At 48.6% G+C, this 21569-nt stretch overlaps 3 protein-coding genes across 7 annotated transcripts in view; 1 reads left to right on the top strand and 2 right to left on the bottom strand.

The window, feature by feature from the left end:
* Window positions 1–1582, bottom strand: part of IHO1 (interactor of HORMAD1 1) — a 44482-nt gene extending 42900 nt beyond the window's left edge. Inside the window, exon 1 of one of the 2 annotated variants that reach the window (XM_082704168.1) lies at window positions 1515–1582. The gene's annotated coding sequence lies outside the window, so the exon portion shown is untranslated. The remainder of the gene's footprint in view (window positions 1–1514) is intronic. The other variant, XM_082704163.1, reaches the window with a different exon arrangement.
* Window positions 67–15645, top strand: CIMIP7 (ciliary microtubule inner protein 7). Of its 3 annotated transcripts, none has more exons than XM_082704685.1 (4): window positions 67–233; window positions 7663–7776; window positions 14710–14766; window positions 15148–15645. In XM_082704685.1, the coding sequence occupies exons 1-4, from the start codon at window positions 147–149 to the stop codon at window positions 15553–15555; spliced, it is 666 nt and encodes a 221-aa protein (XP_082560811.1). In that variant the 5' UTR covers window positions 67–146; the 3' UTR covers window positions 15556–15645. The 3 variants fall into 3 exon arrangements, with proteins under 3 accessions (XP_082560811.1, XP_082560813.1, XP_082560812.1); XM_082704686.1 differs by lacking the exon at window positions 67–233 and adding an exon at window positions 5207–5293 and having other exon boundaries at window positions 15148–15644; XM_082704687.1 differs by lacking the exon at window positions 7663–7776.
* Window positions 15646–16317: 672 nt separating this feature from the next.
* KLHDC8B (kelch domain containing 8B) lies at window positions 16318–21184 on the bottom strand. Of its 2 annotated transcripts, XM_082745228.1 has the most exons (6): window positions 21039–21184; window positions 19601–20109; window positions 18354–18518; window positions 17794–18018; window positions 17593–17694; window positions 16318–17162 (listed from the first exon to the last, which is right to left on the bottom strand). In XM_082745228.1, the coding sequence occupies exons 2-6, from the start codon at window positions 19974–19976 to the stop codon at window positions 16966–16968; spliced, it is 1065 nt and encodes a 354-aa protein (XP_082601354.1). In that variant the 5' UTR covers window positions 19977–20109; window positions 21039–21184; the 3' UTR covers window positions 16318–16965. The 2 variants fall into 2 exon arrangements, with proteins under 2 accessions (XP_082601354.1, XP_082601355.1); XM_082745229.1 differs by lacking the exon at window positions 18354–18518.
* Window positions 21185–21569: the final 385 nt, after the last annotated feature.

Here is a 21569-nt window from a genome sequence, read left to right on the forward strand (position 1 = left end):
CGCTGCTCAAGATTAACGGTTCTAACAGTTTTAAAGGTTCTAACGGTTTTAACGGTCCTAACAGTTTTACCCGCAGGTTCCTTGGCTTGGCCGGGTGGCCTACCTCTCACCGCATACCGCTGCACGGCCCACGTGTGCCTCACAAGATGTACCCGCGCACCTCCTCAGTCATACCCCTGCTGCCACCCGCACCCCAGCCGGCATCCCCTCACCAGTGCAGACCCGCTCAGGAGGTACCTCACCCACCCTGCTGTATGTGGAGTGGACTGGGTGCCCAGGGGCTAGGGCACCGGCTGGGGCCCAAGGGATCCTAACAAGACTTGGGTAGGGAAAGCCGCTGGGAGGAGAGGGGCCGTGGTCAAAAGGGGACACAGAACTGGCAGCCTGGTGGGGAGAAATAGTGCAGGGAACCCGGCCTGCTAGATACTGAGACAATCTGAGGGCACGGTGGGCAGGGCAGAGGGTATAGGGAGGAGGGATCTGTGTAACTCTGTCTCTGATGGTTATAGATGGTTTTTAAAGCCATGAAACAGATAATGAAAGAGTATGGATGGAAAACAGATTGTATTGAGCCCCAGGACACACAACTTTAGAGGCCTACATAAGGAAAAAGCAGCAAAAGACTCCCAAGTAGGTATGGTCAGGGACAGAAGAGGGATACCCAAGAGAGAGAGGTGCTGTGGAAGCCGCCTGGACCATCCTTCAAAGGGGAGCTATGTTGTTCCTAGTGGGAGATTGGAGGTGTGGAGGTCTCAGTTCTTGGATTCCCTATGAAAGACTTATATGAGGATCCCCGCTCGAATAAAGGCTGCCGGAAAGAAAATAGAAAGCACAAAGCAATTAAGTTTAAGATGGGAGAGTACAGGGCGCCTGGGTGGCTCAGTGGGTTAAAGCCTCTGCCTTCAGCTCAGGTCATGATCCCAGGGTCCTGGGATAGAGCTCCGCGTTGGGCGCTCTGCTCAGTGGGGAGCCTGCTTCCTCCTCCCTCTCTGCCTACTTGAGATCTCTCTCTGTCAAATAAATAAATAAAATCTTAAAAAAAAAAAAAAAAGGATGGGAGAGTAGGCAGGCTCAGAGATGGGAGCTGTTCTGGGGTTAGGGGTGTCTTTTTATATTTGCAAATTATGGGTCACAGCTAGGGAGATCTCTGACTGAGTTTGTTTCCAAACAATCTAAGGGACTTCTCCAACTGGTTAGAAGAGGGAGTTTTGAGCCTTATAGGTTCTATTTTTTTTTAAGATTTTACTTATTTATTTGATAGAGACACAGCAAGAAAGGGAATACAAGTGGAGGGAATGAGACAGGGAGAAGCAGGCTCCCACCGAGCAGGGAGCCCGATGCCAGGCTCAATCCCAGGGCCCTGGGATCATGACCTGACCCAAAGGCAGATGCTTAACGACTGAGCCACCCAGGCACCCCTGAGCCCTACAGGTTCTTGCTGGAACTGTCATGACCATCTTGCCTCACTGAGGGTCAAAAATCACAATGTAAATATAATGAACATAGGCGGTCACCCTGGAGCAGAGGTTGAAAAGGAGAGCACATGTTCTGCATCTGTGGCCAGTGGTCTCTTCATTCCCTGGATTTTGGAAGCAGTAAGACCAGGATGCTAAAAGCCATGAAGCTAGGATGTTGTGCCCTCAGGCTTCTAATGGGTCACCTATTTATCACAGCTTTTGCCTCCAGGTCCTGTCTAACTGCCTGCTTCATCAATGTCAAATGCTGCTGATAGGTTAAGGAAAATGAAGAATGAGAATTAATTATTGGGTGAACTTGATGAGTGGTTTAGTGGGGACAAAAACCTGATTAGTGTTTGGATTCAAGACATCTGATAAAGAAACAAAATTATAAAGAACCCTTTAAAGCTCAATGATAAGAATATCACCTGATTTTATTTTTTAAGAATATCACCTGATTTTAAAATGGGCCAGGAGCACCTCGGTGGTTCAGTGGGCTAAGTGACCTGCTCTTGATTTTGGGTTGGGTCATGTTCTCAGGGTTGTAACAAGCCCCACGTCAAGATCTGCAATAGGCACGGAGCCTGTTTAAGATTCTCTCACCCTCTGCCCCTCTTCCACATCTAAATAAATAAATAAATAGGCCAACGCAGGGTTTTTTTAATACATTGCACCAAAAAAGATCTACAGACAGAAAATAAGCATATGAAAAGATGCTCAACATTATATGTTATCAGGGAAATGAAAATTAAAACAACAATGAGCTGTCACTACATACCTATCCGAATGGCCAAAATCCAGAACACTGATAACACATATGTAGGTGAGGAATGGGAATGCTAAATGGTACAGCCACTTTGGAGGATGGTTTGGCAGTTTCTTACGAAACTGAACATACTCTTCCAGCAGTCATGCTCTTTGGTATTTACCCAAAGGACTTGAAAACTTATGTCTGCACAAAAACCTGCATGTGGATATTTATAGTGGCTTTATTTCATAATTGTAAATCTTAAACCAATAAGTCATTTTCAGTAAGTGAATGAATAAACAAACTGTGGTAACCCAGACAATGGAACATGAAGCCCTAAAAGAAATGAGCTATCAAGCTAGCAAAAGACATAGAGGAAACTTCAATATATTTTACTAAGCGAAAGGAGCCAATCTGAAAAGGCTATATACTGTAGGATTCCAATATGACATTGTGGAAAAGGTAAAATTATGGAAATAGTAAAAAAGATCAGTGGTTGCCATGGATTGGGGGGAGGGAGGAATATATAGCTGGAGCACAGAGGATTTTTGAAGCTATTCTGTATGATAGCATAATGGTGCATACATGTGATTGAAGTATACATTTGTCTAAACTCATAGAATATACAATTGCAAGAGTGAACTCTAAGGTAAACTATCAACTTTGGGGGATAAAGGTGTGTCACTTTAGGTTCAGTAATTATAACAAATGTGCTATTCTGGTGGGGGAGATTAGTAGTAGGAGAGGTTATACACACATGGGGCAGAAGGTATACAAGAAATCTCTGCACCTTCTACTCAAGTTTGTTGTGAACCTAAAATTGCTCTTAAAATTCTATTAAAATATATATATATATATATATATATATATATAGAGAGAGAGAGAGAGAGAGAGAGAGAGCTTTGTGTATCCATACAATGGAAAACTACTAGGCCATAAAAAGGAATGAATGAGGGTGCCTGTGTGGCTCAGTGGGTTAAGTAAGCCTCTGCCTTCGGCTCAGGTCATGATCTCAGGGTCCTGGGATCGAGTCCCGCATTGGGCTTTCTGCTCAGCAGGGAGCCTGCTTCCCCCCTTTCTCTCTGCCTGCCTCTCTGCCTACTTGTGATCTTTCTCTGTGTGTCAAAAAAAGAAAAAAAAATCTTTAAAAAAAAAAGGAATGAGGGTGATTCATAGGTACCATGACATGGATAAAACACAAGATAATTATGCTACATGAAAGAAGTCAGATACAAAGAATACATATCAAATGATTCCATTTATATAAAATTCTAGAAAATGCAAAGTAATCTATGACAACAGTCAACCAGCAGTTGCTTGAGACCAATGAGTGCCATAGAGAAGGATTACCAACGGGCAGAAGGAAACTTGGGGGTGATGGGTACGTTTACTACCTTGATTGTGGCTATGTTTCATGCATGTATACATAGGTCAAAATGTGTCAGACTGTACACTTAATATGTGTGGTTTATTGTGTTAGTTATACTTAAAGCTGTGAAAAATAAAAACATTACAGATAGAATTGAAGCTCCACTCTACCTTCTCTGATACTATTCCCCAGGTGACTTCTATCCTGAATTTTATGCTGATCAGTTCTAAGTATGTTTTATACTTTTAGTTCAAATGTTTGCATCTGCAAATAATATATAACATTGTTTTGCATGATTGTATCATTGTATAAGTGGTATACTTGGTGCATTTTTCTACAATTTGACTTTTTTAAAAAAGATTTTATTTATTAGAGAAAGAGAGAGGGCATGAGAGGGGAAAAGGTCAGAGGGAGAAGCAGACTCCCTGTGGAGCTGGGAGCCTGATGTGGGACTTGATCCCGGAACTCCAGGATCATGACCTGAGCTGAAGGCAGTGTCTTAACCAACTGAGCCACCCAGGCATCCCTCTACAATTTGACTTTTTGACTCACCTTTTTAAAGATAAATATATTTGTAGATTAAAGTATCTTTCCTATTGCCCTATTGGTGAAACACTCACCTGCTTACAGTTTTTCCCTTCTGAAGATGCTGCATTGAAAATTTTTGTACCTGTGAATACATATGAGAGTGGGTCATAAGAGTAACTACAGTAAGGGTGGGTTTTCTGGCTGATAGGGTTAAATCAGTGACCCCAGCAGGGTGATGTTTTCTGCTGTTAAACTTTTTATTGGCATACTTTTAGAGGATGATTACCAGCTCCTTTTGGTTAGTGAACAGGGTGAACTGTTCATGTTCCTGTGTTACAAATGGAAGAGAAAGACAGTAATCTGCTCAAGGGCAGCTTGGAAGGTAAGCACAATATTTTCGTGCACCTTTTTTTGCTCCTCTGTTATGCTTTCCTTCTTTACTGGGGCCCTGGTAACAGCCACCTGCCCACTGTTCTCAGGTGCTACAGACTCCTAAAAGAAAATCTGACAGAACCTTATTCTGAAGCAGCAATTTTATCCTAAGAAGCATCAACCCTTTTAACATTTCTTCTGACTCTGGAATGCTTTCAAAATTTATGTTCCTGGCAATATGGTTACACAATTTTACAATGCAGGATTCACCTTTAAAATGTTCTTTGAAGGGGCGCCTGGGTGGCTCAGTGGGTTAAAGCCTCTGCCTTCGGCTCAGGTCATGATCTCAGGGTCCTGGAATCCAGCCCCGTGAGCTCTCTGCTCAGCAGGGAGCCCTCTCCCCCGCACCCCCCCCCCCCCCGCCTGCCTCTCTGCCTACTTGTGATCTCTGTCTAAATAAATAAATAAATAAATAATCTTTTTTTAAAAATGTTCTTTGATATTTCATTGACTGAGTTCATCACACTCTACTGTAGAGTATATGTTTCTATATGTAAGAGCTTTATCCAAGCTGTTAATGCTGAGGGGCAAATTTCTCTCATAAAGAAGTAAAAATGAGCAGGAAGCACAAAGGGGTAGCAGACTGGGCAATGCCTCAATGATCTCAGCAGCATTGTGCAGTCACAACCTCCTTTTGTCACTAAGCAACAAGAAGTTGAGATTCTCTTTGCTCAGACATAGCCTCAAAAAGACAAAAGGAAAGTTTGCTTTTTCTACTTGCTTCCTGGAAAGATGCAAAGTGCTTTAGTAGGCTCGTGGGTAAGAATGCACTTTACAATTAATCTTTGCTCCTGGCCCCTGGGTGGTACCTGAAATTTGAATGAGTCATGGGAGTAAATTTAGCAAGAAGGATTTCATCCAACATCCAGGCTGATGTAGGACCCTGAACTTCCCACTCCCTCTCTGCCATTCTAAGGTTACCCCTGGAACCTACCTAGTCTTTCTGGTGCCATGTCTTTTCCTATATGTCCTGGTCTTGTGCTAACCAGCTGAACCTCCTAGTCATCTAGCCACCCTATTTATTCCAAGTTCTTTGTTTGGTCTTCCCAAACTTCTGGAGTTTGACTGCCCTGTATACTGGGAACATCTTGAGGGCAAAGACTGTTTTCCACCTGTATATCCCATGCCCAGTCCCATGCCTGGAATGCAGTAAAGGTGGCCCAATAATATTGAACTAAACTAAATAGAAAAAATTAAGAATAAAAAATAAACTGAATAGAGGGCAAGTTCAACAGATAATAAAAAGACAACTTGGGCAACCCAAACCCTCAGTGGGTTGAAAAGATAAAGGGCTTTTCAGTCATGTATAGGAGGCTCCTGTGATGGCCAGAGGCCAAACTTGGGTCACATTCTTTCTGCTCAGAGCTATGATCATGGAGGACCAGACATACCCATCCTTTGCAGGAAGCTCTTAGAACAAACAGTTGGGCTCTAGGAGCTCCCTGGGTAGATATCACTGCTGTCCACAGGGCATCCACCTAATGATACCAATACAGTGTATCTCCTTCTTAGACCTCTCACAAATGCTCATTTCTGTCTTTTGTCAGTCCCTGTCTCTGAAATCCTCTCCAGAAGGTATCCCTGTTGGTAAAGTACGTCTTTTGAAAAGCATATCCCTTGCTTAGGTGCTCCAGCTTCAGAGGGTGCCCTGCTTACCCCAGAACAGCAGGATATGTAGCAAATAAGTGCTCACAGTTTTGTCAATAGATGCCCAGGATGGAACCATTCAGTCCCCAGGGAAGGATCTTATCACCAGTCAGTGGCCCTGTTTTCAAAACTCTGCTCGGTGCTCTGAACCATCCCAACCCAAACTCTCTGGTCCCCCTCCCCTCCTGAAAAGTCTCCCTTTGCTCTTAGAAGAGAAGCCATATATTTTTTTAAAGATTTTATTTATTTGACAGAGAGTACGAGCAGGGGAAGTGGAAAGCAGAGGGAGAGGGTGAAGCAGGCTCCCCATTGAGCGGGGAGCCTGATGTGGAGCTCAATCCCAGGACCCTGGGATCGTGACCTGAGTCTCAGGGGGACACTTAATCAACTAAGACACCTAGGTGCCCTGAGAATGCATATTCTTTTTTTTTTAAGATTTTATTTATTTATTTGACATAGAGAGATCACAAGTAGGCAGAGGCAGGCAGAGAGAGAGAGGGGGAAGCAGGCTCCCTGCCAAGCAGAGAGCATGATGTGGGGCTCGATCCCAGGACCCTGAGATCATGACCTGAGCCAAAGGCAGAGGTTTTAACCCACTGAGCCACCCAGGCGCCCCGAGAATGCATATTCTTAAACTAGTGTGAGGCCTGCCCTTCCCTGACCTTACCTGACTAGTTTGCTCAAAATCCTTTAGTCACAAGGATTTTTGTTCTTTTTTGTTCTTCCAACACATTTCTTTCTTTCTTTCTGGCATTGGAACCTTTGCTCTTTCTGTTCCCATCACATAGAATGTTGTTCTGCTGTTCCTTGCACAGCTGACTCCTCCTCATGTTCAGGTCCCACCCTCATTATCATGAAGGGCTATCTGTGTTCCCTGTTACTCTTGATCTAGTTATTTGTCAGGTTATTTCTTCCCTGACCTTATTTGCTGTGTCGCACTCCTTCACCAGGAGATCACAATTTTCACCAGGACCAGGATATTTCTGTCCTTTCACCATTTTCTCCCTAGCTTATACTGGAATTTTATGAAAGAGGGGAAGGATGGAAAAAAGGAAAAAAAAGGGAAAGGGCACATACATACATAACCCTCCTAGGTGGGCCAGCACAGCTGAGACAACTGTTTTGTTTGTTTGTTTGTTTGTTTTTAAGATTTTATTTGTCAGAGGGAGATCACAAGCAGGGGGAGGGGCAGGAAGAGGGAGAAGCAATCTCCCCGCTGAGTAAGGAGCCTGAAGCAGCATGCGATGCCAGGACCCTGGGATCATGACCTGAGTCTAAGGCAGTTGCTAAACCAACTGAGCCACCCAGGCATCGCGAGACCAACTGTTCTAATGATGGATGACAGATGTGTGTCTCTCTCCTCAGATTCTTTTTATTCTGACAGTAGCTCCCAGGAGAGGGTTCTGGCCTGGGGACCCTGAGGTCTGAGACTCAGGGTAAGCATTTGGGAGGGATTCACCCTCATGCCTGCCTTATTATAGCACAACACTGGCTTCTATGGGCACTACAGAGGCCAATTCAAGAGTGAAAGCGCTCAAGAATACCGCCTTGCAGCCAAGCCCCAGCCTCCAGCAGTGTTCCTGCAGCGATGTCAGGTACAAGGCAGCCCTGGGGGCAGCTGGGGTGGCTGGGCCAGTTTCTATTTCTCTTGGAACCCAAAAGCATCATACCCAGAACTACCACTGCTGGACTGACACCTGAGGCCAGCTTATCCCCCAGAAAATGCATGAGCCCTAGCCACTCGTCCCTGAAATAGCATATTTACAGATCTCCACCTATAGAAAGGATGGAGAAGAGCTAGTACCAAGCTGGAAAGTCTTGCTCATTGCTTCTTCTGGGTGGACGGAAGGTCAGGACCCAGTTTGGGTAGGTGGCCATGGGGAAAGACCCTCCAGAGCCCAGAAAGTAAGCCTTGAGTTTTGCCAACAACTGCTCTCAAGCTCAGATTCCTTGATGTCATGAAAGCCCATGGCCTAATTCACAGTCAGCCTTGTAGTCCAGGCGCCCAGGAGGCCTCTTTTGGTGAGGGAAGCAGCCTATAAAGTGGCTGGGTACCCACCCACATGTGTAGCCAAGGAGGACTGGAAAGGAGTAATGAGAGAAATAGCTGGAAAAGGCTTCCAGAGAACAGAAGAAAGAGAGAGAGATAAAAAGCCCAGACCCTCTACTGCTTCTAGGTCTGGAAACAAGGAGGGGGCACTGATCATCATTTGGGGTCCCAACAATAAAAATCTCACTCAAATCAGGAGAACTCAGCAGAGTGTACATGCAAAGGAGTTGGATGTGAGGGCCTCAGGTAAACGTGGTATCATAGGCTGGCAACAACCAAGTGGTCAGTACCATTGGGCCCAGATGGACAGGGGGAAATATGGCTCCTAGAACCCAGAAGGAGTGGGTGGTTTGGAGACAACTACCGTGAGAGGAGTGGTGATCATGGGGGGAGAGAGACAGACAGGCGGGGGCTAGTCTCGGGTGGAGTTAAGAGAAGAGACCTCTCCTTCCTTCCCTCCATCTCTTCCCAGGGCTTTTCAATGGCCAGAGGGAAGGCAGGCTGGTGAGAAATGCACTCAGATCAGCCCCCTGGGCAACAGCAGAATGGAGAACATGGAAAGGAACCTGGAGGAGTGTCTGGAACATTCTCTGTCCACTGCAGCTTCTTGCTCCCAAGCCTCTAGCCAGATCCTGCTTGATCTGCCATCTGAATTCTCCATGACTTGCTTTTCCAGGCCAAGAACAGGGTCTTAGAGGCTGCCATACTATGGAGTCTGAATTTCCTTAGCATTCTCAGTTTGAAGGAGAGCCTGGCATTGCCTAATGAGAGAGCTGGATCCAAAGGCAGCTCCAGACCACTTATCTGGGATCACTTCTCCCTCGAGAATAATGGGACCTGCGTAGTTCAGGGACAGAGGCAAGCCGGGAACTTTGTTCTGGGTGTTTGTAGGAGCCCAGTGCCAGCTGTCATCTTAAAGACGGAACATTCAATCTGTACCCCAGAAACAGAAGTTGGGAACATGTTTTGGGACATGTTTTAATTGAAGACTTGCTACACAAAGCATTTACTAGCATTACCAGCATCCCCAAACAGCATGATCTCTGAGTGTTGGGCTCAGACTGTATAAATGCACAGTCTGGTGGCTCTTTCTATGTCTAAAGCTCTTTTAATTAGTGGAACTGTTTGGGGAAGGTGCACATTTTATTTTTCTATTAGCTAAGAGATACCAGTTTTCAACCAGCTGCTTGCAGCTATTATTGTTGAAAAACTTTTCAAGATGTGACACCACTTTTCTTTAGTTTGGGGCAGGTAGAAATTGTGTCATTCAGATGCAAGAAAATTCTCTTCTTTTTCTTTTTCTCTTCCGGACTGAATTAACTTATTTCTAGTACTTACCTGCCTGACTCTTGGGACATGTAATCCTGGTCCTGTTTGTTTCTTCTTTTTTTAAGAGGTTACTTTTATTTTATTTTTTTTTAAAGATTTTATTTATTTATTTGACAGAGAGAGAAATCACAAGTAGGCGGAGAGTCAGGCAGAGAGAGAGAGAGAAGTAGGCTCCCGCTGAGCAAAGAGCCCGATGCGGGGCTCGATCCCAGGACACTGAGATCATGACCTGAGCCGAAGGCAGCGGCTTAATCCACTGAGCCACCCAGGCGCCCCAAGAGGTTACTTTTATTTTTAATGGTCCTGTTAGTTCTTAAGGTCAGACAAGAGCCACAAGGCCTCATGGTTTGGAGTAGATCCTTCATTGATAGTGCCATGATTGTTGTATCCCTGTTCCACCACTGACATGCCTCAGTCTGTCATAGGAGCTCCTTACTCAGCATCCTATTGACTGCAGAATGCCCAGCCTCCACAAGGGTCCTTAGCTCTCCCACATGCAACTTCTGCCCCATCCCAGGAAATCTACCTTTCCTCCATGGTCTCTTCAACTGGAACCCAAGCCCAAGCCCATCAGCTCAGAGACCATGGGTTTTACCACCTCAATTGAAAAGGATCCCTAGAAATAAAGATGCAGGTGAAATTCTTTCCAGGGAAAAGAATACTCAGAACTGCCCACATGGAAGGAAATGACTTCACTTCTTACCAGGCTTTCACTATTGTGAGAACAAAACTTGAGTCAGTGGAAATCAATAGATTATGCTACCACCATTAGAACAGTGACTTTCACTCTTGAGGGATGGTGTCTAGAGACATTCAGAATGATCCAGAATCTGACATACCATCATAGGCTGTCCTATAATACAGCCTTTAACAAAACTAAGCTGTTCTGAACCATTGGTAATAGAATTGTGCACCTTTATACCAACAATGTTGGGAAAGCACCAAAATCCACATGGGGCATGTGACCAGGCTGATTTCAAGAAGTTTGTGTTGTAAAACCTGAAGTTCATATGAGGTGGTCTGAAACAAACAAATAACATGTCAGCAGGGCCTGTAGTGGTTCCCTATATGATAAGTGTGTCTATGACCAGATCAAGTGTGCTTTCCTTACCAAGGAGCATAATAACACTGTGAAAGTGTTGAAGGCACAAGCATAAAGTCAGAAAGCTAAATTTTTCTTAATGAAACTTTTTGGATTAATAAAAAAAAAAAGGCAAAAATACATGCATAGTGAGTTTTCAGAGTCAGAGTTGCCTCCAACAACAGAGGCATCCACATTCTAGGGCTGTGTACAATTTTTTAGCCAAGGATAGAGATGGAGAAGAAATTTGGGGGTCATTTAGAACTTGCTGCATACTCCCAAGGTTTTTTTAATTGAAATTTTTGTTGAAACAACTATAAATTCATAACCGGTTGTAAGAAATAATAGAGACCCTTTCTATACTTTTCCCAGTTTCCCCCAATGAAACCATTTTGCAACACTATAGTATAATACTGCAACCAGGACACTGACATTAATGCAACCCACCTATCTCAGATTTCCATTTTACTTACACTACTTGTATATATTAAGACCTATAAAATTTTATCACCTATTTATGTTTGTGTACCCACCACCACAGTTAACACACTGGCCAACATTGCAAGTATCCCTGGTACTGCCCTTTTATGACCACACCCACCAGCCTCCTGCTCCTCTACCCTTTCTCTGTCCCTAATCCCTAGCAACTACCAGCCTCTTCTTTTCTAAAATTTTGTCATTTCAAAAATATTATATAAATAGAATGATATGGCATGCAATATTTGGAGATTGGTTTTTCTTGCTCAATATAATTTTCTAGAGATTCATCCAGGTGATTTATGGTTCATTCCTCTTCATTACTGAGTAGTATTCTATAGCATGCATATGTCAGTTTGTATAACCATTCACCTATTAAAAATATTGAGGCTGGTTCCAGTTTTTGGCTCTTACAAATAAAGCTGCCACAGGTTTTTGGGTGAACATAAGTTTTCCTCTCTTGGATTAAATGCTTAAGAGTACAATTGCCGGATTATATGATGGCTGTATGTTTAGTTTTTTTAAAACTGCCAAACTGTTTTTTTCTCTTTTTTTAAAGATTTTATTTATTTATTTATTTGACAGAGAGAGAGATCACAAGTAGGCAGAGAGGCAGGCAGAGAGAGAGAAGAGGAAGCAGGATCCCAGGACATCATGATCTGAGCCAAAGGCAGAGGCTTTAGCCCACTGAGCCACCCAGGCACCCCTGCCAAACTGTTTTTTAGAGTGACTGTACCGTTTTGTGTTCCCATCAGCAATGTATGAGTGATCCAGTTTCTCTGCATTCTCAACATTTGGTACTGTCTCTATTTTAGCCATTCTGATAAATATGTCATATCTCATTGTGATCTCAATTTGCATTTCATTAGTGTTTAATGATGGCGAACATTTTTTCATGTGTTATTTGCCATCTGTATATCCTTTTCAGTGAAATGGCTTCATCTTGTTTGTCCATTTTCTTTTTTTTATTTAAATTCAATCAATTAACATAAAATGTATTATTTGTTTCAGAGGTACAGGTCTGTGATTCATCAGTCTTTTATAATACCAATTGCTCACTACAACATATACCCTCCCCAATGTTCATCACCCCCTGACCCCATTCTCCCACCTCCTTACCCTCCAGCAACCCTCAGTTTATTTCCTAAGATTAGGAATCTCTTGTGATTTTTCTCCCTCCCTGGTTTTGTCTTGTTTTATTTTCTTTTTTCTCTTCCCCTATGATCCTCTCCATTGTTTCCTGAATTCCACCTATCACTGAGATCATATAATTGTCTTTCTATAATTGACTATAATTTCTATAATTGACTTATTTCATTAACTTAATATCCTCTAATTCCATCCATATCATTTATGGATTTATTAAGATTTCATTTTTTATGGCTGCATAACATTCCATGCACTTCTTTATCCATCCGTCAATAGACATCTGACGTTTGCCCATTTTCTAATAGGATTATTATTTTACTGTTGAGTTGTGAGAATTCTTTATATATTCTAGATATTATTCCTTTATGGGCTATTTGATTTGCAAGTATTTTCTCCCAGTCTGTGGCTTGTCTTTTCATCCTTTTTATACAAATTTTCGCAGAGCAAAACTTTAAAAATTTTTTGATGGGGTCCAATTTATCAATTTTATTTTATTGCTCTTGCTTTTGGTATCAAATCAAAGAACTCTTTGCCTAGTTCTAAATGCTGAAAATTTTTTCCTGTTTTTTTTCTAAAAGGGCCCTGGGTTTTTAATCCCTGTTGTGTCAGCTTGCTTTATGAGGAATGAAAGGTAAGGCTGGCTGGCTTCCCACCTTCATGGAGCTTTCATTCTACTTGGAAACCAACACCAGCTGTCTAGGGCAGGAGGTCCTGCTAGGGGAGCTTGTTAAAGATACATACCACACACACACACACACACACACAGAGATACATACCACAGAAGATTCTGATTCAGGGATCTGGGATGAAGCTAAACCCAGTCTTTTATCTAGCAACCTGTTGTCAGCCACTGCTCATACACCAACCCAGCCTAGACTGAACTCATCAGATCAGACACTTCATTCAGGTTTGCAGCAGAAGACGCTGAATGGCTGGGGACAGGGAACTCTAGGGCCAGAGACCAGGCACAAAGTCAAGGTGGGTGGTCTTAGGAGAGATTCCTACTAAAGTCTGGAGGCCTGGGGGGTGGCCTTTCTCTGCCTGGGGATAGGTTATGGTTCTATGGCTCCAAGTAAGCCAAAGCAAATGCCCTGAGGACTTTCTGAACCCTGTCCTTTAATTAAACAGCAAACATGTATTTTCCCAGGCACTGGGCTCAATGTTGGAGTTATAGATGTGACCAAGACAGACAATAATCTTTGCCCACAAGGAGCTTACGTTCTTGTCAGGAACATTAGGCAACATCATACTATGTAGTCACCTAGTATGCCAGAAGGTAGAAAATGCAGAGTTGGGTGACGGCACTGATAGTGTTAGTGTTTGAAGAAATCCTCCCAAGTGGGAAGTGAGAGGGAGTCCTACGGCCAGCTACAAGAAGAGTCCCAGACAGAAGGCCCAGGTGTTGCAAAGGCCCAAAGTGGATATAGCTGGTATGTTTCAGAAGCATTAAGGATGCCAGTGCAGTTGCAGATAATGGAGAAATCAATACTGTGTGGGTCTCATGGACCACTACATTGACTTTGGCTTTTATAAACATGAGGAGATAATGTAAATTTTCAGCAAACAAGGAAGATGATTTGATCTACATATCAGAAGAGTTATTCTACCTGCTAAGAGAACAATAAACTGGAAGGGAAGGCTTGGAAGTAGAGACATGAGGTAGGAAGCTCTTGCAATAATTCAAGCAAGAGAAGAATGTGTTTCTTGGATCAGGGAAAGCAGTGGACATGCTAAGGAGTGGTCCAATCCTGGGCATATGTTGAAGGAATAATCAACAGGATTTCCTGATACTTTAGATATAGGGTGTGAAAGAAGAGAATCAAAAGGACTCCAAGGTTTTTGGCAGGATCTAGCTACCATGACCTGACCTGGGGGAGGCTCTGGAGGGCTGGGGTTGGGGCATAATCGAGAGCTCAGTCGTGCGTTGGAGATGCCTGTAAGACATTTACAAGAAGATATGGAATAGCTTCTTGGCTATTGAGTCTGGAGATCAGGACAGAGTTCAAGCTAGATAGAGAAATGGCCGTTTCCAGGTGGTACTTAGGGCCAAGAGCTTGGGTTGTTGATGAAGGATTAAATGTTGACAGAGGGGAGGAAAGAATTGAAGCCTGGTCCTGGACAATCTAAGAGTTAAAGGACGTGACATGAAACTTAAACCACTGCCCTTCTGGTGGCAGGATGTCTTCGAAGATGCCTCAGCCCCTTCTTCAATCAGCAGCCCTAGAGACTTTTGACTTGGAGGCAAATACCAGCATGAGATGTCCTAGGAGTGAGGCAAACAGCTTTAATTTCTAGCTGCTCTTTCAGGATTTTGGCAATTTTAGCAGTTTAGGGGTAGTGGCTCCTGGCAGCTTCCCTCCATTCTGGGTCCTGACGTAACATCTGAAGGGCAGGTGAGCATCATTTTCCCCCCATTTACCTTCTTTCTCACTGTCTTTAAAGGAGCCAGCACAGCAACACTTGTTCTCCAAGCATGACAACCGTACTTCTTTCGACAAAGTGAGTGTTGGAGAAAGGAAGGAGAACGGGCAGGGCCCCAACCTAGACTGAAGTTGAGGTAGGGTGGTGGGGATAAGACACTGAGGGGAGGGAGGGCTCCTGAAAACCTCTCTTGTCTGGGAAACAGCCCATTTCCCAAACAAAGGTACCTCTGCTTTGGTTTCATCTACTAGCTTGCCTGACAATGTGCAAATATCCCAGGGGCCACTGGCTTTCTGGAGGTTTCACCTTGGAATGGAGGGCATAACTGGGGAGGCATGCCAAAGAGGCTGGGGGTACAGGCCAGGGGAGCCCAGCATCACCAAGTAGGCTTGGGTTGAGGAGGGGCCAAGGGGTGCTTGGTGCCAGGACTGTGGGCCAAGGGCCCATACCGTTGAGGAGGGCCCCTACTGCCTGCTGCAGGGAATCGGAAGGCGGAAAGACCTGGAGCGTCTGTGGCAGCGGCACACCTTCCTGCGCTGGGCACCCCAGGAGCTGGAGTTGAGCCAGCAGCGGCCCCCTGAATCCTCCTACCAGGCCAATTTCCGGTCAGGCCCAGGACTCAGTGACCTCCCCCAGCGCCTTATCCACTTTGTGCAGATCGAGCCTCCCCGAACCAGCACCACCTACCAACAGAACTTCTGCCAGCCATCCCGGGGTGGCCACTGTGGCAGCAGCAATACGGGACCGGTCACCAACACACTGCCTGACCTCCCAGGGATCCCAAGACCCAAGCTGCTGCAGCATTACCTTCATGCTGGGGTCTCGGAGTGTCTAAACTGGTCCAGATTATTAAACAAGGACAGCTGACACAGCGGCCTTTCTGTGCTTGCAGTCCAAGGGCTCTTAGAAGCTGGACAGCGGTGAGGCCCATTGCACCTGTGTGCTAGGCAGGGGAGGTGCTGCCCTGGGAACCCTGCCACTGAGTGAAAACCCTGCAGGAGCCTAAGGGCCCAGGAGGTCCACCACGGTCATAGCGGATCAGTTCTGGGACCCCAAATCCATTCTTCCAGTAAATCCAGCTGTGCGCCCCTTGTACTCATGCAGCTGTAGGGAAAGCAGTCAGTGGGCCCTTCTAGCGAGCAGCAAAGACTGGAGGAGGAGGCACATTCTGGTAGCTCTGATTTCTCTGGGAGGCTACCATGCCTCTGGGGGTCTGGTGGGAAGCCACATAGTTCTGCCTAAGCTGGGACAGGAGGAGCCTGCCCTGGCCACAGCCCCCACTGGAACACCCCCTCCCTACGGAGGTGAGAAGAGACTTTGAGGAAATCCTGTGTGCCGTGAACCTGGAGGTCATCCCAACCCTGGGGTACTTTGCTATAGTTTTCTGAGCTCTTCTCTGGCCATCCCGTGAGTGCCCTCTAACACCCAGAACAGAGGGGGCAGCAGTCATCCTACATCACCAAAAAGGAAACTAAGGCTTAGGTGGGGCTAAGACACCAGAACACTTTGGGGAGCAGAAGCGAGATCCAAAAGGCTACTCTGAACCCTCTTCCCTGGGAGAATCAAGGCCCCTGAAGGAGGGCAAGGGGTTGCAGGGGCAACACAGGAGTCCACACCGAGGGCCATACACCAGATTTTAGCAGCACTTTTACTTTCACATCTGAACTTCCTGGGTCCTCACAACAGCCCTGTGAGGTAGGTAGGGCAGGAAGGTTTCAGAGATCCCCATTTACAGATGAGGATGCTGAGGCACAGAGAGGTGAAATGACTTGCTCAAGGTCACACAGTCAATAGTGTAAAGGGCCCAAAGCCACTATTCCTCTGGTCCTCTGGAGGTTCCTACATCTACTCCTCCACACCCTCTGTGTCCTCTGACCTCCCTGAACTCTCCTGGGGCCACAGAGGCCCTCAAGGTAGGCTGACAGCTAGGATTTTTCAGGAACAGCCACTGGGGTGAGACTGGTCAACTCCAGGTAGGCACTAATCCTGTGGGGCCTGAGGCCAGCTCTTCCATCCTCCCACTTCCCAGTTGGACAGAGGGCCCAGTAGTTCCAGAGCAAGTGTGGAGCTAGGCATGGTCCATGAATGAATGGGGATAAAGGTGGGTATAAGCATATGTGTCCTGCACTAAAGACAAAGTGCCCTCACCCTTTGTACCTGACCTTGGGCCTCCCGCATCCCACAGAGCCACAATGAGCTTCTTCAGCAGCAAAAGGAGCCACGGACCTGTGCCAGGGAGCACTGCGCTGCTCCAGCTGCCACATCCCCGTCAGGCATTCAGACCCCATCACGCAGACACAGCGCCTCCACAGCTTGGCTGGGACCTTGGGCCACACCCCCAATGACAAACAGCCGGGGCCCAGCCTGCAGACTAGAACAGGAGCAGCGGGCTGTGGGCATGGCCGGCAGGGCCTCCCAGCGCCGCCGTGCTAGGCTGAAGCCCTCCGCAGAGCCCAGAGGGCATGGCTGGTTGCCTGCAGGAAGGAGAAAGAAGTTGTAAAGGGCCCCGGCTGCAAGGGCCTTGACTCTTTTGCTTGCGGAGCCCACAGATGGCCCAGCAGGCATCACCCCAGGATGAGCTACCAGTGCCTTGCCCCCACTGCCCCCAATCATCATTTGTTCATTTCTTTAGATTTCTATTTGTCCATTCATTTAGTGGTCACTTGTCCTGTTTCTGTCTCCTAGGCCCCTACTGGTGCAGAGCCATCAATCAGGTGCTGAGGGGCACCCCAAGAGTTAGGCTAAGCAGACTATACCCTGGCTGCTTCACAGATTGGGAAAGGGAAGGTCACAAATCCCTCATCCCTGGAGTGCCAGCGGAAGGGCAGGAGGTAGTGCTCATGCTTGGGGCTCTTCCTTCCTGTCTTGGGTTCACCTCCTTTCCCTAACCCCACAGTTACTCACCAAGGCCCCCAATGGCCATGATGTGGCCCCCAAGGGAGCCAACTACAAAGTCGGCCCTCTTATCCCTCATACGCAGGCTGCGGGGCAGCTTGGTCCAGGACCCTGCAAGAAAGGGGAAGTCAGATCCAGCCCCCACGACATACCCTGTGCCCCTCCATCCCATGGAAAGTGGGGGGACAACCCAGGCTAGCCACTGCTCACCATGTTCCAGGTCGAACATCTCCACAGTGTTGACAAAGTGTGGGCGGGAGTAGAAATTGTGGGGCCCGGGTTGCTGCAGGCCACCCAGGCTGAAGACGTTGCCTTCTGCCATGGCACAACCAGCAAAGGCCCGGCGGCTGGGCAGGCTTGGGTGCCGGGTCCAGGTACAGGCCTCCAGATCAAAGGCCTCAAAAGCAGTCACTGGGAGCTTTCCCTGGCGGCCCCCTGCCAATGGAATTGGGGCACCTGGGAAAGAGTCTGGAGGCCCAGCAGGCTCCTCCTTCACCAGGTTGCTAAGCCTTCACCACTGCCCACCCTAGCCCCCCATACCCAGTTGTGTGCACACCAGAGCATGGATCCCCTACCCTGCAGATCCTCGGGCCCAGGGGTACGGTTTCCCAGCCCAGGAGGGCCACCAAAGGTCAGAACCTCTAAGCAAGCCTGGCTCACTCAAAGCTTCTCTTGTCCTGCCATCTCAGGCTAAACCTGATCCCAGCCAACCTATGGGGATAGGTGTTTCTGTACATTGAGCCCCTTTCCCATATCCCCCAGGCCCTTACCCAGGACATAGATCTTGTTCCCGTGCAGGAAGGTAGAAGCCCCGTAGCAGGGTGTGGGCATGGAGGGGAGCGAAAGCCAGCAGTCCCGCCGGGGCTCATATACCCGAACTTGGGCCTGGGGAGCCGTGTCTGGGCCCATTCCCCCCAGAGCATACACCATACCATCTGCATAGAAAAGAGCAATTCAGAGTGCACCTCAGCCTGGCCAGGGCACCCTACACTGATGGCTGCCCTGGTCAGGCCTGGGCGTGGCTGGGGACCCACATGTTTGTAGTACCCCTCCCAAACAGCAGAGAAACCCTCCTTCCTTCCTAGAGTGGGGGCTGGGAGAGCTAGGATTCCTGCTCTGGCCAGGGCCCCTCCAAGTGAAGAGCAGGAGGCAGATGATCTAATTATAATTCATCTCTGTCTCCCTGGAGATGCTATGGCAACCAAGTCTGGCATCCAAGCAGGACCGGTGGTCAGACCTGGAGGCCACAAGGTGGGGGCTCCTCTAGGGGAAGAAGGCTGGAGGATGGCTTAAGCCAGGGAGGGGCATATGGGGATCTATTAAGCTTAGAACTCAACCTGGGGAGGGATCTCTGGGGATCAGCTGGGGGATAGGAGAGGGGCTTAGGCCTGTCGGTAGGGGTGCTGGCTGCAAGCCTTCTGCCCAGAAGCCCTGCCAGCACCTCTGTATCTCATCCTTTCACTGGGGGAGATTCTGGTCCTGTTACACCCTCCGGGTCAGATGGGGGTATGTCTGGAGGCCTTGGGGAGATGGGTCAGTCAGCTGAGGGCTTCCATGGCAACTATCCCCAGACCAGCTTGGTCTTCCCATCTCAGGCTCCCTGGTAAATGTGTATATGGGAGGAAGAGGGGGAAGGGAATCTAAGCACTTACTGGGCTCTGAGCCAAGGCCATGCTCCCCTCCCCCTCCCCTAGACTATTTATAACCCTGAGAGTCATTGGGCTACCCCTCCTTGTCTCTTAGAAAAGAGGAATGGGCAGGGAGGTGGTTAGGGCCTCCCAGCATGCTGGGGGCCAGCCTGGGCTCTGCCTCCCACTTCACAGTGGGAAAGGGCAGTTAAGGCCGCTGCTAGCTCAACTCAGACCTAGGTAGGAGCGGTCTTTACAAGAGTCAAAGCTGTGTCCAGGGCACTCAGGCAAAATATACAGCTCTTGTCCAATCTCTGAGGGTAAGGGACCAAGTCAGAAAGGAACAGAGGGTGTGGGGATGCCTGAAGGACTCCCTTAAGGCCACTCACCTCTCTCCACAGTTGCAACCCCCATGGCTGCCTGAGGGAGGGTGGCCCGACGCTCCCAGCGGCCCTCGTCAGCTAGGAAAGCCTCCACGGCAGCTACAGGACTCTGGCCCTCATCCACACCGCCCACCACTAGCACCTGCTTGCCCAGCACCACAGCAGCTGCACCAGCCCGGGCAGTGGGCAGGGGGGCCAGTGCAAGCCATGTATGTGAGGCCATGTCCAGGGTCTCAGCAGTGTCCAGGGGCAGTCCAGCCCGGCCACAGCCCCCCAACACTAGCAGGTGCCCATCCTGGTATGCCACTGTGCCATACACCCGGCAGGTAGGCATGGGTGGGAACACCTGCCAAGCAAAGGCCCGGCCACTGCCTGTAGCCATGGTGTTCACCTCCAGTGGCAGGCCATACTATCTGCTCAGGTTGCAGGCCTCACTGAGGGGCATGATGGGGCCTCCTCTTGACTCTATCAGGCCCACAGGCAGTGTCTGACCAGTTCAGGGACCTTGCCTTCACCTGGAGGAGAGAGGGAAAACAAAGGGTCAGGGCCACTGAGCAGCCCCTCAGTACACAGTTGAGCAGTCTGTAGCTGAGGGAAGGGCTGGCCCAAAATCACTGGTGGGAAAGGCACAGGGAGGACCTACCCCTGACCTACCCTTGCTGGCTAGCGCACCACTGTAGCTCAGAGCCCTCCTGGGTGGGAAAGAGAGCAGATTCCCAAATACTCAGGGAACTTCTCCCCTTCCTGTGGGGCATGAGAGATTCTCCCCTCACCCCCTGCCCTCAACTAAGAACACCCAACATTCCCTCCCCCTTCAGATCTAGGTCAAGGTGGCAAGTCAGTTGACTTCCTTCCTTTTGACAATCCTCATGCTGGTGTTCTGCAGGAATAGAGTCTTATTGTACCCTCCCCTTACTGCCTTCCAGTGCGCCCTGGACAGCCAGGGATCAGACTCCAGGGTATACTTACAACCCTTTTGGGGGCCGTTCCATAGAGATCATCCATTCCCACCAGCAAAAGGCCAAGATCAGGGCATTTGGGAGGGGAGAAGCTGGACGCCAGGGTCCCACATTCCCCCTTCAGGTCTACTCTTAGAGGTTCGGCCCATGCCAGGTTCCCAGAGGCCCCTCTCCTTGGTGTCCAGAAGTAGGGAGGGGGATGATTTGGGGATCCCATGACCATTAGGACTCCAGACTCCCATAGTCCAGGGCGTTTCCAGTAGGAATGAGCAGCTGGACTTTCGAACCCCCTCACAGCAGATCCCCAAGTTCCTCATCTTCTCCTTTCCCGCGGGGGCCAAGCTTCTGGGACCCTCGGCGTGATGGCCTCCTGGCCCCAAACTTCCAGCTCGCGGGAGGCGGGGGGGCGGGTCCCGGCGAGAGCGCTTGGGGCTCTGCGCCCCGCGCCCCAAACTTCCCCTGAGCGCGGCTCCTGCGGGACTCACCGGCCGGGGCTCCGGCGCCGCCGGGACGCGGGGTCCGCCGTTCCGGCTCCGTGCGGGCTCTGGCTGGGGCTGAGGCCAGGCTCCGGCGGGGCTCCGGCGGGGCTCCGACGGGGCTCCGGCTCGGCTCGGCGAGGGGCGGGGCTGGACCGGGTCCGCCCCTCGTCCCCCCTCCCGACTCGGGAAAATCTCTCCCCTTCCCCCCCTCCTTAACCCTGCACCTGCCGTGGCCAGAGCAGGGCGCGTCGACCCATAGTCACAGGCAAATCGGTAAACAGACAGATGGACATGTGGACGCTGGGCCTGCCCAGGATTTAGAGTCCGATCTCGGGCTGGGGGAGAACTGAGGCAGCACTGAGCAGCACAATACGTGTACGGTGGGGGACCGCTCTGAGCGGGACCCAGCCTGGGAGCACCCGCGGGGTGGGGGGGCGGGGGGCGGGCCAGCAGAACCTGCCAGGCTTGAGGGGCCGGCGCCCGCCCACCCGCACTGAGCTCGTACGAGCTCTAAGACAGGCTTCGCGGCGGCGCCCC

This window comes from Mustela nivalis, assembly GCF_964662115.1.
Source record: "Mustela nivalis genome assembly, chromosome: 1".
In the NCBI taxonomy this organism is placed as follows: domain Eukaryota; kingdom Metazoa; phylum Chordata; class Mammalia; order Carnivora; family Mustelidae; genus Mustela; species Mustela nivalis.